The following is a 14649-nucleotide window of genomic DNA, read 5'->3' on the forward strand; positions in this document are numbered from 1 at the left end:
GGGGATACCAATACATTATCGAAGACTCACAAATGCTGAATGGAAACACGTTGAGGAGAGACTGCAAAAAGACTTAGCAGTTGGAAAGGTAAACTGTTGTCTCTGGGTGGAAGATTGGTCCTCATAAATTCTGTACTACTAAGTAATATGGTACTATATATGATTTCCCTCTTTCAGTAGCCGAAAGGAGTTTTACATAGATTGGATTACTTCCGATCAAGATTCTTTCGACAAGGAGATAGCGAGAAAAAAATATCGGCTGGCTAAATGAAGTGTGGTTTGCCATCCCAAAGACCAAGGCGGGTTGGGCATTCATGACCTTGAGGTTAAGAATAGGGCCCTCCTCGGCAAATGGTTGTTTAAATTACTAACGGAAGATGGTGTATGGCAAATCCTTCTAAGAAGGAAATATGTGGGTTCCAAGGCGGTATCCCAAATATATTGAAAGCCTGGGGATTCTCACTTTTGGGCGGGTCTAATGGCTACGAAAAAAAATATTTCTTCTGCTATGGATCCTTCTTGATTAAGGACGGCTCAGAAATTAGATTCTGGGAGGACAGGTGGCTAGGAAATTCCACACTCCGGGAACAATATCCGGCTCTATACAACATTGTGCGCCACAAGGGTGATACTATCGCCATGGTGATGGAATCATTTCCGCCGAATGTGACGTTCACAAGAGATTTAATTGGACCCAGACTACAATGGTGGAACATTCTGCTTCAGCGGTTATCCACGATGCAATTGTCACATGGGTCTGATGTATTCCGATGGAACCTCCATGGGAATGGGCAATTCTGAGCGGAGTCTATGTATAGAGCGTTAATCCAGTCTGATGTGCCAGTTGATAATAATAAGAAGATCTGAAAGATGAAGATACCACTTAAGAATAAAATCTTTGCATGGTATCTTCGTCGCGGAGTCATTCTTACTAAAGATAACCTTATTAAGAGGAATTGGCATGGAAGTCCGCAATGTGTTTTTTTGTCACCATGAGGAGACAATAAAACATTTATTCTTCCAATGCAAATTAGCTCGTTCTATATGGTCAGTCATCCAAATAGCTCTTGGCTTGTATCCTCCCTGTAGTGTTGCTAATGTATTTTGCAACTGGTTGCATGGGATTGATCATAAGTTTAGAACTCTTCTCAGGGTGGGAGGACTTGCCATTATTTGGTCGCTTTGGCTATGTAGAAATGATAATGTTTTTAACGATAAAAGTATGTCTCTGCTGTAGGTTATCTATAAATGTACCGGGACTCTTCGTTTATGGTCCTCTCTACAACGCGTGGAGAAGCGAGACTTTTTTTACGGAGGTGTGTACACGATTGGAGGATACAGCAAGGGATACTTTTAGAGAGAATTCCTTATTTTACACCGTGTTTAAATTTTATGCCCCATTTGACATCGACATATAATTTCTTCCTTGTCTAACAATGAGTCTAAATTTTATGCCTTTTATAACACTTTTGTCCATTTTGAATCTAAATGACATCTGAAAAGACCATTTTGCCCTCATATGGTACATTTATGTGCACGTGTGTATTGCTGCTGCATGTGTGTGTGCGCGTACATGTGTGTTCCTACTGCGTGTGTGTGTGCGCGCACTGCTGAGTGTGTGTGCATGCGTGTTGCTGAGTGTGTGTGTGCGCGCGCGTTCGTGTTGCTGAGTGTGTGTGTGTGTGCGCGCGCGTGCGCGAGCGCGCGTGCGTGCTGCTGAGTGTGTGTTTGCTGCTGCTTGTGTACGTGTGTGTGCTACTGCTGCGGCGTGTGTGTGTTGATGCTGCTGTGTGTGTGCGCGCGCGTGTGCGTGTGCATGTGTTGCTGCGAGTGTCTACTGCTGTGTGTGCGTGTGCGTGTGTATGTGCCGCTACTTGTGCGCTACTGCTCTGACACTGATGCTGCGCATGTGTGCTACCGCCCCGTACACACAAATACCACATGAGGGGTAAAAAGGTCTTTTCAGGTGTCGTTTAGGCTTAAAATGAACGAAAGTGTCATAAAAGACATAAAATTTAAACTCGTTGTTAGATAGGGAGAAAAAGTTTTTTAGTGTTAAATAAGGAAACAAAATTTAAGATAGTGTTAAATAAGAAATTGTTTCATACTTTTACCCAACATGGGTGGCAACATGATCTTAGGATTGGGCCCCCTCCGCTTTAGACGTTTCACAGAAGTTTCTTTGTATTTTGTCTATTTTTTTTCTGTTTGTGTGAGAAAACTTTATTTGGCTGTGTGCATCTTAGTTATGCAAAGGTCGGATGTAATGCTTAATTTTTTAAGTAATAAAACGCCTCTTTTTGAAAAAGAATAAGGAATTCTTTCTATATTTTTCCACGGTCTGTTCAGTCCAGCAATTCCCTCCCTCAGCAAAAATACGAAGGCCCAAGGCCCAAGGCCCAGTCCTTCATCGAAGTCCCGCAGCAAACCCTAGCTGCAACCCAAGTCCCTCCGCAACGACGCCGTTCTAAACCCTCCCTTCTCCCACTTCTCCACCCCTCTCCCTCGGCAAGAAAAGCCGCCGCCGTCGCATCCGCAGCAGGCGAGCGAGATGGTAAGATCCTGAAGCCTCTTTGGATCTAAATGCCGTTCCTCACCAGTAGCTTCTTTTCTGATTGATTCGAGTCCATAGTGTATTCATGTGCATTTTTGGATGGATTTTCAGGTGTTTGTGAAGAACCAGAAGACCAGGGCCTACTCCAAGCGGTTCCAAGTGAAGTTCAAGAGAAGGAGACGTACGTTGAGCCCCGTCCCTCGACGATTCTGTACTTGGCTTAGTCGATAGTGTCACTGATGGGCTGCCTTTCGTTTGCGCTTGTTTTGCAGAGGGGAAGACCGATTACAGGGCCAGGCTCAGGCTCACTAACCAAGATAAGAACAAGTACAACACGCCCAAGTACCGGTTTGTTGTACGATTTGTATCCTTAAGTTGTCCATTGTCACACGTTGCGCTGGTTAATCGTCTATTCATCTCCATTGTGATTATCTATGGCCATAGTTTTTAGTACTAGTAGATGGATATTGTATCTCTTAACAATAGTACCTTAGACCAACAAAGATGTCACTGCGCAAATTGTGTACGCTACCATTGCTGGTGATATTGTGATGGCTGCTGCCTATTCCCATGAGCTTCCTCGGTATGGTCTTGAAGTTGGCCTCACCAATTATGCTGCAGGTAGATTTTCAACTTAAAAATGCATAATTTTTATCTTGATGCATGCAGCCCTATTTATTCAGTTCAACTGATTTAATTCGTCATGTAGCGTACTGCACTGGTCTGCTTTTGGCCCGCCGTGTGCTCAAGTGCCGTGATTTGGATCAGGAATATGAGGGCAATGTTGAGGTATAATTTGCTTTGAAATGTTCATTTTCATACGAACTTTCTCTGATGCTGCGTTTATTAAATACTTGTAATTCTGCTTATGACTCCAGGCCACCGGGGAGGACTTCTCTGTTGAGCCAGCTGATGAGAGGAGGCCTTTCCGCGCGCTCTTGGATGTCGGCCTTATTAGGACCACTACTGGAAACCGTGTGTTTGGTGCCCTCAAGGTATGTGATCTTTTATGATGTGATTGTATAACTGCAAGAAATTATGAATGATTGGTTGCACACTTGCACTTAGTTTTGCCAGCACACATATTTATGACTTGAATGTCTCAGGCATACAATTTGTGTCGGGTTATTTAGATTCAAGACTTTTGTCACTTTTACGCTCTCAGAGTTTATGTAGTTCATTTTATTTGGTGATGTTCCTACCTGATCTACAACAGAACTATATGCTATTTAACTTTGTGAAACGATCAATCTTACAGCCTAGGATTAATCTATGCCCCGCTATAGGGTGACCCGTTATATGTCCATACTAAACTATTACTCCCTTAACTTTTTATAAGACGTTTTTAGAGTCCATGATATTGTCAAAAAACGTCTTATATTAAGTTAGAGGGTGTACTGTTTTGTCCTCAGGATATTAACACCTTTTTTTAATGGCCACTTGTTAATGAAAAAAACCTTGTTGAACACTTCAATACTTGGTGCAACTCGGATTGCTGCATGATGGTTGTGAGATTCTGTTTGCTGATGCAGGGAGCTTTGGATGGTGGTCTTGATATTCCGCACAGTGACAAGAGATTTGCTGGCTTCAAGAAGGATGAGAAGCAGCTGGACGCTGAGATTCACCGCAAATACATCTATGGAGGGCATGTTGCTGACTACATGAAGGTGAGTTGCATCCATTGCCCTCGTGGTATTATAATGCCATTTCTTCATTCCGTAGTGTTATCGTTGTTGTATACATGGATTCTTTCTGAATGATATCTGGGGCCTGATTCACCCATATAAAGTATCCTAAAGCAGTGTACTTTATTCTTATTTCTGAAGCAGCTTACTGAATCTCGTTTTAACTTCTGCCCTACCCTTATTTCAGTCACTGGCTGATGAGGAGCCTGAGAAGTACCAATCTCACTTCAGTGAGTACATCAAGAAGGGGATTGAGATTGATGACATGGAAGCACTGTACAAGAAGGTTCATGCTGCTATTCGTGCTGATCCTACCGTGGCAAAATCAACCAAGGAACCTCCAAAGACGCACAAGAGGTAGATATATCTTGCTGTTTGTTTATGTCAGACAACTGATTTCAGCACTTTGATTGGATTGCAAGTTAACGTGACTGTTCGCTGCAGGTACAATCCCAAGAAGCTGACCTACGAGCAGAGGAAGGCCAATCTCGTGGAGCGGCTCAACGCCCTCAACTCATCTGCTGGTGCTGATGTCGATGAGGACGACGACGAATGAGTGTAATCGACCCTAGTCCCCCTATAGTGCTGTCTTCATGCTTCCAAATGAACTTGCTCCATGCATTAAGGAGCAGTATCGCGAGAGACATATATGCATATTGTACCTGCCCCTTGGTTTTGAGTACCATGCTGGAGTTTTGGATTATCTTACATTGTACAAGGTGCTGGCATTTTGACGTTGCTTCAGAGTTTGTTGATCTGGATCTCTGTTGGTTTCTGTTTATCAAGGTCTGGTTGCCGTGGATGTGATGTTCTGCTAAATGTTTTCTCTTTTCATTTATATGCGGTTGTTGGCGTATTAATGTTGAAACATGCCTCTCGATTAAACCGTGTAGATGTCCGTCACTAGTTGTTGACTATTGCCCAGTTTCAGCTGCGGTTGGGATCATTGGGTGTAATCATATTTTGAACAGGGTGGGTCCTGTTTCGATCGCAGTTGCAGGCATACTTGCTGACCCCCCCCCCCCCCCCCCCCCCCCCAATCTAGTCTAGCTGCCTTGAAACGGCATTAGTCCAGAGGGCTGATTTAGGGCTAAAGACCAAGGAGCAAAAGGCATGCATGCGGACACGGAGTCGACTCACGTCCGCAATATGAAAATTATGCCTAGCATGATTGATTATATTAAAGTAACTTAGTTTGAACAAAACTTTGCATTGATAATATTTTAAGTAATATTTTTAGGAAGTCAAGTCAATGGAGAGTATTCTACAAAAAGTACTTCAAAATGACTTAACAATCTAATTTATGAGATGCAACCAATTCTTTTTTTAGAAACGGAGGCAAAAGTTTTGCCTCATCCATTAAATAAGAAAGAAAAGAGTGTTACGGCACGTACAATGGTTGATAAAATAGTCTTATCTTAAGTCTTGCATATAATTTAGAGATAACAAAAAAAGATGTCTACAATGGGTCATTTGTTAGCCTTATCTTCAATAACTAGCAATTCCTAAAAACGTGGTGAGACATATTGTGCTAAGAGATCATCTCTCGTCTTCTCTTAAATAAGAGTAGACAAGTCTTTTCTTATGAGTTCCCTCTCCTTCACCCCATCATTTATCCTACGTGACACTTTTAAGATAGAACCATTGTACATGCCCTAAGGCTAACAAATGACCCATTGTAGACATCTTTTCTTGTCATCTCTAAATTACATGTAAGACTTAAGTCTTATCAATCATTGTGTATGCCCCTACAGGTAAGGGCACTACAATGGTGCTATCTTAGGAGTGCCACGTAGGATAAATAATGAGGTGGAAGAGAGAGAGAGAGCTCGTAGAAAAATGCTTGTCTTTTCTTATTTAAGAGAAGACAAGAGATGATCTCTTAGCATAATATGTCTCACCACATTTTTAGGAATAGATAGTTATTGAAGATAAAACTAAGATATGATCCATTGTAGACGTCTTTTTTGTCATCTCTAAATTACATGTATGACTTAAAATAAAACTATCTTATCAACCATTGTACATGCCCTAATCCAAATACACGCCATGAGATTACTCTTGCAAAATAATGGGTCCTAAATTTTTAAAAAGGGCGCGAATTGGAGTATTCGATTCCGATTTCGATGAGAGATGTTTTAAACTGGAGGTAGTACGATTTCTGCCCCGCGACAGCTCCCGGTCTCCTAGTTCTCGAGACCTAGGGCGTGTTTGGTTGTCGTAGTGAATAGTAGTTGCGTTGCATACACATCTCAACCTAGCCTGGTTTTGAAAAAACAGCCTCATATGCGACATCTGCGAGTTGTTTGGTTGCTTGCATTTAGGGTCTCTGCATTAGGTAATACGCAAGTGTACTTTGTTTGGTTGCCTACATTGCCTCAAGGGGCACATGAACTCGGTGTTTGGTTGCACGCATGAGGTATGATTAAGAGCTAGCACTTCACTTAGCAGACAGGGTTAAGAGCTAGCAGAGGGAAGGGAAGAAGTGCAGTGTGCGTCGGACAATGGCGACTACGGTGGATAGTGGCCGTGGCGCCGTGTCCGGCATGACAAGCATGGAGTCGTGAACGAGCAACCCCGTCGGCGGCACGGCGCGCGACACCGTCGGCACGGCGCGCGACACCGTCAGCGAACTAGTTGCGGTGCTCGCTGGACAGAGAAGGAGAATGCAGTGCTCGCGCCATGCTATCGTCAATGCAGTGGACGAGAGAGGAGGCCGAGATGATCGACGCCAGAAACGACTCCAGTGTAGTAGGGCAAGAGAGAGGAGGCGAAGATGATCGACCCCGTCAGCGGCGCGGCGAACTGCAGTGTGCACGGAGGCAGAGGACACAAGAAAGTAGTGTGCGCGTCATTGCAGCGTCAGTATAGTAGGAGGACGACAGAGAGTAGGCCGAGATGAGCGACGCCAGAAACGACTCTAGTATAGTAGCACACGGGCAAGGAGATCAAGGGGAAGGTCTTCGGCGTCGAGAGGGACAAATAGGAGGGCTCTGAGGAGAGGATAGAGGAGCTTGACATGACGGCGTCAGTGCAGTAGACTGCTGTTCAAAGAGAGATGAAGCTACGATCGTCGAAACCAAAAACTTACAACACGAATGTTGCGAGGAACTGCGTGATTAGACTGCTGGTCAAAGGAAATTTCAAATGATCGATTGTGCGTGACGAATCTGACAAAATTGGTCCAGAATAGCTCCAAACGGGAACACGAGATTAAGAACTTACGGTCGACGAAACTACGAACCGATCGCCTGAATGGAATCGTAGCATCAATGTGCATCTTTTTCATGTAGAGCTTACCATGAATCGAAGCATCATTGTGTAGATTAGAGGGGCATGGAAAAGAGGAGATTAGAGAGGAGCTTACTCGAGGTTGAAGAAGACACCACCTAAACACCTCGCATCTCTCCAGTTTCTCCTAGTGCAGAGGCCCGTTCGGCCTGGCTCCACAGAAACTGCCGATTCTTAGGCTTCCAGTCAGCCAGCCCAGAGGTGCTTTAAAAAATGTGCGATGCAGGCCCAATACCAATAGTGTATACGGGCTACCAAACAGGCTTCTTACTTCCCGCGTGGGTCCCCGTTTCGCTCCAGACCCCCGCGTCCCTCCTCGAGGTGACACGGGGGGAACCCTCGATTGCCGCCGTCGGCCGACCCTCGTCCCTCCCATCCCCCTCGCTGCCGCCGAGGGCCGCTCCCGGGCAGGGCCGGCGGCGGCGGGGCCTCTCCACGGCGCGACTCCCCACCCCATGGCCATGGCGCGTGGCTCGGTCCCCGGCGGCGCTTGGTGGCGTGGTGCTGCGATTCGCGGCGGCGGCGGCCTGGCGCGGTGGCTGCGGGGGTGGTTTGAGCCCCGTACGGTGGTGCTGCCTGCGGCGGTGATGGCCGCTGGTTTCGAGTCCGCCCCGATCCTCTTCTTTGGATCTGGATCTGGCCGGCCCGTTCTCGGTCGTGGCTGCCGGCAGGCGTGGTGACGCCGGACCTCCACGGCTGCCAGGCACGGTGGTGGTGCTGGCGGTTGCGTTGGGAGCTTGGTGTGGTGGTGGCCGACGACGGAGCACAACGGACGGCATGGAGTCTTGGCGGGGTCTGCAGCGGTGTGGTGTGGTGTGACGGCTTGGTGGCGACGGCGCGTGCTGGAGATGGCAGTGCGAACCACCGTCCAGATTGGTGGCGGAGCTGCGATGGCTCGGCTAGGATGGAGTTCCTGGCGAGCAGCGAGCGTCCGGGCCCCTCTGGGCTTGTGTGGTGAGCGACGGTGCTCTCTCGGTGGTGCCGGCGTGGGAGTTGTCTGCGGCTTGGTGTTGGATCGCCGCAAGGCTGTCACTTGGAGCGGATGATAGCCTTCGGTGGCGGTCCCGGCCCTTGCTGGAGAAGTTGGGTGGCTGCGAATCCTTGGCAAGGTTGTAGGTGTTTTGGTGGGCGGTGTTTTTCCTGCTGTGCTGTCTGTCGGTGGCTCTCGGCTATGCAGCTACGACGGCGAGGCGCTGCGGTGGCGGCGGTGCGAAGCATATTGGATGGTGCTGCCCAATTCCTTCGAGGTGGTGAAATGTGTGATGTTGGGATGAAAATCTTGCACGGCTCTTGCTGGGCCGGCGGCGGTGGCGCCCGTGGGTGTCATTTCCCTCCTTGGAGGCGTTGCCGAGTGTATTTAACATTTTCCTCGCTCATTTGGAGTTGGTTGTTGTCTCCGGGCAAAAGCCTTGATTCGGTCGGATCGACATGATGGCGGCGTACTTGATCTCGTTTCTCTGTTGAGAGCATCGTGTTTGGAGACATGGCCTGGTTACTTGTTGCTCTCCTCCGATGTTCGCTGTGGCCCAATTTTGATTATCGGCGGCGCTATGCACGGCCGTCGTCGCTGTGTCCAAGACGGTGTTTTCCTTGGATCGGATCAAGTCCTGTCATTTACTTGCCACTTCCTCTTCGGCATTCAGGGTGGCTGGTGCGTTGACAAGTGAAGTTTTGTGGGAGCAGTTGGTCCTCGGAGGTGCCGACATGGGTTGAGACGCGGTGTTATTATCTGTTGGGCAAGCGCTTGTGCTTTGTAGTGTTGTATGGTTGTTGGTGGCCTGGGTGTGGTAGTTGTGCTATACTCGTTGTTCGCAGCGAGTGATAGTCATCTTGTACTTATCATTCTGCCTTCTATAAAGGTATGATACGCCTAGGCGTACTCTTGAAAAAAAAAACTTCTCGCGCGGGTCTGGTTGGGCTGTATGCAGTAACCAAACACGCCCCTAGCGACGAACTGGCCGCCCGCTTCTCCCGGCTCCGTCCCCCCAGCCGACTCACCCCGCTTCCCAAGGAAAGGAAAGAAGGCATAGCCATGGCCATGGCGGCGTTGCGTGAGGCCTCCCGCGTCTGGCCTTCACCTCCACACGGACCCCCGCCGGCGGCGCCACGCGCCCGCTGCTCCTCACGCACTCTCGCGGCATCACACACAAGCTCTTCATCGGAGGTTAAAGTCTTCACCCCTCCACTCCCGTTTCCTGACGCGCACCGCACATCCCCCCTTACATCACATCCCCGGCCAGTCTCACTTCAACCCGCTGTTCTCTCTCGGCTCTCACGCGTGCAGCGGTTACAAGAAGCGTGTGAATGCGCTCGTGGCTCCGTGGACGCATGCATAGCAAGTGTTCGACGAAATGCTCGTTCGTGTAGGCAGCAGTTTCATGCCTTGTTCGACAAATTGCAATACTGCCATTTACCAGTGCAGCTGCTTGTGTTTTACTTGTGGTGATCTTTCATAGATGCTTTGCCATACGTGGCTGCTCATTTTGTTTTGCTAGCTTAAGTGACAACTAATGCTCTCGGGAATAAGTTTAGGAGATGTAACCCATCTTTTAGCAGAGATTTTGTTGATCAGATCAGCATGGGTAACCAGATGTTATATATCTTCCGGTTTTTGTTCCGAAAATGTCTGCTTTCAACATGCCAACAGTGAGTAGGACCTGCTATGTAGGGGCTTACGCTCTTGGATTTTATAACCAAAAGCATGGAATACCTCTCGCTCCATTATAAATGCCACATGAGTGATCAGGTTACTTAGGTAAATTTAATTAAAAGGGTTTACCATCTTTTCAAAAAAGGGTAAATTTAACTAAAAGAGCCGAAGTAATTCAAACTAGCATTTGTTATACATTACTAAGGTCAACTTCACTATTATAACTTCAATTTTTTCCTATCATTATGTCTAGATTTTATTAGTACAACATATAAGCTTTTGTTAGTTGCTGCTGATCTACAATGAACGATCATGGGTTAACACTTAACATACTAATTTCAGTTCATTTCATGTTCTTCTTGCAAGTACTCTGGGTTTTGGCACTAATATATTTCTCAGTTGATTGATATAAAAGATATTTTTGTCTCACTCCATCCAAGCTGAAATTATTACTGGATCGAAGAACCTACATATTTGAGAATCGTTGGGCTCTGTTCAGTTGGATACAGTTGTTACATGCAATTTAGGAACGAACTGTCTCTCTGACACAGTCTTAGTTTTTAATCGTATTACAGGCTTGTCACAATTTGCAACGGAAGACAGCCTAGCAGAAGCTTTCACGCGCAGCAGAAGCTTTCACGCGCTATGGCCAAGTATTAGAAGGTTTATCCTTGTCACTTGCCAGAACAAACTTCCGCTGCTAGTTGTTTTGCTTGTTGTTGCGATCTAAGTTGCAACTTGTTATTATTCGAGCTCAGCAACCATTGTCACGGATAAGATGACCAGCCGATCAAAAGGATTCGGCTTTGTGAAATTTGCCTCCGAGGAAGAGGCCAGTAAAGCACGGGAAGAGATGAACGGGAAGGCAAGTTTTTCTTTTCTTCTCTTCTTTTGAAGAACTAGCAGGAACCGTGCGTTTATCACTATAGTGCTGTTGCTAGTTCAGTATATCAGTAATCTGTATTTTTTGCCGCTCCATTTGAAAAAAAAGAAGAGCTGAGCAATGCAAGCTTGCAACAGGTACTTAATGGGCGAGTTATATATGTCGACATTGCAAAGGCTAAACAGGACCGTGCCGCAGACGTAGTTCCAATAGCAAGAGGCCCTCCTAAGCCAGTCGGCAACACCTGAAAAAATGCGTGTTGTGCTGATGCTTGTAGCTTCAAAAATAATATAAATAAAGTAGATTGCGATGCTCTTAGAGAAAAGCCGATGTGTAATTATGCTGAATTTTATGTTTTGCAAGAACATAATTTTTTAATGTAATCGACGCGTAATATTGTGCTGAATTTTATGTTCTGCAAGAACAACACATCCAAGGGCATATCAGATGATGTTCCTGTTCTTTAAACCTCGTGGACATCGACAGGTTGCTGATGCAATCCTGTGCTAGAACAATGTTTTCCCCGTGGCTGCCCTGGAGCCAATGCTTTGCTGTTCCTACTTAGCAGGAGTACTTCAAAGAAACTTCATTAATTGCTGTAGGTGGGGGAACAGTAGATTTTGATCGTACTTGCGTACTGTGGCTGCCAGTGCACTCAGTGGTAGATACTTTTCCCCCCATACCTAAGGAGGGAGAACTGTGTCATTTGAATGTCACACATTGCATGGCAGATTTTTCTGTCTCTCCACTTCTCTGTCATTTTCACCTAAATTTATTAGGAGGAAAAGTTTGTCACTAGAATGGATGTAACACTCTAGCTGCCAGGGAGAAGATGTAAATACACGTTAGTTCTTGTTTTTTTTTTTGCGGGATACGTTAGTTCTTGCTTGATGCCGTCTTATTTGGAGCGCAGAAATGCCATATAGGAATCTTACACGAAACAATTCATTTCACGCATGATGCTTACTGTGCACCTACATCATCATGCATGAATGAACTCATTGCTGGATCCGCCCGTCGGTGGCAAAAAGAACTTGTTACCGGAGCACGACGGTGGCAAAGAAGGCCATCACGGCGACGGCGCTGGCGGCGGAGCAGCACAGGTCAACGAGCACCTCTCTTCGCGCCTTGCTCTCCTTCCTCCCCTTCTTGCTCTTGACGAACACCTCGTACCTCGCCTTGGCCTCCTCCCGCTCTCTCTCGCCTCCCCTTCTCGGCCCCTCCATTGCCGAGGCCAGAAGCCGGAGGGCGCCCTCGCCGCTCACCGCCGCGCCGTCGGCGTTCTCCACGGCGAGGCTGACCTCGCTGACGTGCCCGGCCTCCTCGGAGCAGGCCACGGTGGTCTCGAAGTTGCACCCGCCCAGCACCACCGCGAACCGCACCAGCGTCTCGCCGGTGTACCAGTGCCGGCCCAGGGCCACCGCCCGCCTGCTCGACACGTTCACCGCCCGGCCGCGGGCGGGGTCGACGACCACCCAGCTCAGCTCGAGCTCCGCCGGAGAGAACGCCGCCGCCACCGGCGCCGGCTTCTTGCAGTCCACGGCGTCGACGCGGAACGGCGAGCTGAGGAACCACGGCGACGACGCGGGCGTCTCCGCCACGCGGGACAGCACGGGCGCGCCCCTGCAGTACACGTCCACCGCGGAGACGAGCCTCGCGGGGAGGCCGCCGGCGCCGGGCTCCCCGGCGTCCGGGCAAGGGAAAGGGGACGCGTCGGCGAAGAGGCGGCGCGGCGGCACCGCTGAGAGGAGCCAGTGCTGGGCCGCGAGGGACGGCCACTCGGCGAGGCAGAGCGCGCGCCACGTGTCCGGGTCCGCGGCGAGCGCGCGGAGCCCCGCCGTGGCGCAGCTCGCGGCGGCCAGCGAGCGCCCGTCCAGGCGGCGCAGCGCGCAGGCCAGCACGTCCGCGTGCAGGTCCTCGATCGTGGCCACCATGTCGTTTCGTTCGGTCCCTGAAGATCGGCGATGGAAGCTTTGAGTGTCTCGCTTGGCTGTGCGTGGCGGGCTATATAGATGGCGAGGATGCGCGCCCCGGTTTCCGGGGAAACGACGGCCCGACCAGTATAACTTCGCGATGTACAGTACAGTGGTGTGGCAGGGCGCGGTGGCAGGCGCGCAGGCTGCACGCGTCGGCGCTTGTACGGCTCAGGCCGTGCCGGCTGCACGCGTGGCACTTGGTCAATGGGGGTCCCGTAACTGAACGCGCAGCCTGCCATTCCTCTTTCACCCCCGAAGGATCGAAACTACTACGTAGACGATGGATGAGTGCACGACACTGGTCCAGTTGGGCTGCGAGATCCATTGTGCAGTGGTCTGTATGCCTGCAGATACTATTCATTCAGAGACCCTGAGTATTTTTTTGATAAATCCGGCCCTTTTGCACGATTTGAGGCATGCCCGGCCCTTGGGCAAAACTAATTCGAAATCTGGCCCCTGGGTCAGCGCCATATAGCATGGAGCCGAAGTTGTATATGTCGACGTCACACTACACGGAGCCGACATGTACAAGTTCGACGCCGTGCTACATGGAGCCGATCTCAAATGGATCCATAGAAACCCTAAGGGTCAGATTTGTTCGGCTCCACATAGTATGGCGTTAAACTTATACATCTCGGCGCCATGTAGTGTGGCGTTGACATGTACAACTTCAACGCCATGCTATGTGGCGTCGATCCCGGGGCCAGATTCCAAATTAGTTTTGTCTAAGGGCCAGATGTGCCTCAAGTCGCTCAAAAGGGTCAAATTTGTCAAAAAATACAGACCCTGAAGAAGCGGAGACCTGCAAATGAGTCTCGGGATGTTGCTGCTCTGCTGCATCACGGGTCTGTTTAGCCGGCCCAACATTTTCCTCCCCGCGATGCACGATGGTGAGCGACGGCCGGTCGTGATAAGGATGGAAGGGTGGACTCCATCGTCGTTCATGTAAACGCAAGGGACGTGCTCTCGCGTCGCGTGGCGTGCCTTTCATGAGCGTATCTTTCATCTCATGAACATTACGACCGTGCGTGCTCGGATGATATTAGGTACTAGTGGCCGTCGGAGTTTCTTGAGCTAGTCCCGGTGCTGGGGACTTGATTGCGTCAAAGCACATCCATCGTTCTTCTTGAGGAAAGGAGAGGCCATATGTCTATGCATCTTCTTCCTCGGGCGATCGATCGGCATCTGGGCCGCTGGCCAAGGGGCAGTTGGAGGAGATTAATGTCTTATCATATGAGGTCCTACTGGAGTACTGTACATAGGAGGCTCAAAAACCACGCGTATTTTCTCTCTTCTTTTCCAGACCACTGAAACAACGTGCCTCTTCTTCTTGAGATGTTCAGTCAGCTCGGAGATTTCATGTCAAAATGGGAGCGTTAACACGGGAATTTATGATTCCGTGTCTAAGCCACATGATAAGCTTAGAGTAACTCTAGCAGACCCCGCAAAACGCCAGCCCGCAAAACGCGTTTACAGTTCGCGCAAAACAGCTTTTGCGAGCCGGCGCGGGCTGGCACAGATGCAGACTTCTCAAACGGATCCGTAAAAAAATATATTCGCGAAATATGCTTTTTTACGGGTCGCCTATGCGGGTTCTGCTTTTTGCGCCG

At 48.8% G+C, this 14649-nt stretch overlaps 2 protein-coding genes and 1 pseudogene across 3 annotated transcripts; 2 read left to right on the forward strand and 1 right to left on the reverse strand.

Annotated features, from left to right (window-relative positions):
• The first annotated feature begins 2400 nt into the window (after nt 1-2400).
• On the forward strand, nt 2401-5041 carry LOC125538161 (large ribosomal subunit protein uL18z). Its single transcript, XM_048701454.2, has 9 exons — nt 2401-2554; nt 2666-2735; nt 2827-2918; nt 3049-3175; nt 3264-3343; nt 3433-3549; nt 4087-4221; nt 4427-4596; nt 4684-5041. Exons 1-9 carry the CDS (start codon nt 2552-2554, stop codon nt 4793-4795), a joined length of 906 nt encoding a protein of 301 aa, XP_048557411.1. The 5' UTR covers nt 2401-2551; the 3' UTR covers nt 4796-5041.
• Nucleotides 5042-7604: 2563 nt separating this feature from the next.
• Nucleotides 7605-11446, forward strand: LOC125538163 (small RNA-binding protein 11, chloroplastic-like; annotated as a pseudogene). The gene is made up of 4 exons (XR_015616779.1): nt 7605-9694; nt 10756-10843; nt 10939-11045; nt 11201-11446. The product of XR_015616779.1 is annotated as a small RNA-binding protein 11, chloroplastic-like (transcript).
• A 235-nt stretch (nt 11447-11681) lies between these two features.
• Nucleotides 11682-13523, reverse strand: LOC125537122 (putative F-box protein At2g36090). The gene has a single exon (XM_048700420.2). It carries the CDS (start codon nt 12995-12997, stop codon nt 12101-12103), a length of 897 nt encoding a protein of 298 aa, XP_048556377.2. The 5' UTR covers nt 12998-13523; the 3' UTR covers nt 11682-12100.
• Between the last annotated feature and the right edge of the window lie 1126 nt (nt 13524-14649).

The sequence above is a fragment of the Triticum urartu genome, chromosome 2A (genome assembly GCF_056163025.1).
Source record: "Triticum urartu cultivar PI428250 chromosome 2A, HENAU_Tu73, whole genome shotgun sequence".
NCBI lineage: Eukaryota > Viridiplantae > Streptophyta > Magnoliopsida > Poales > Poaceae > Triticum > Triticum urartu.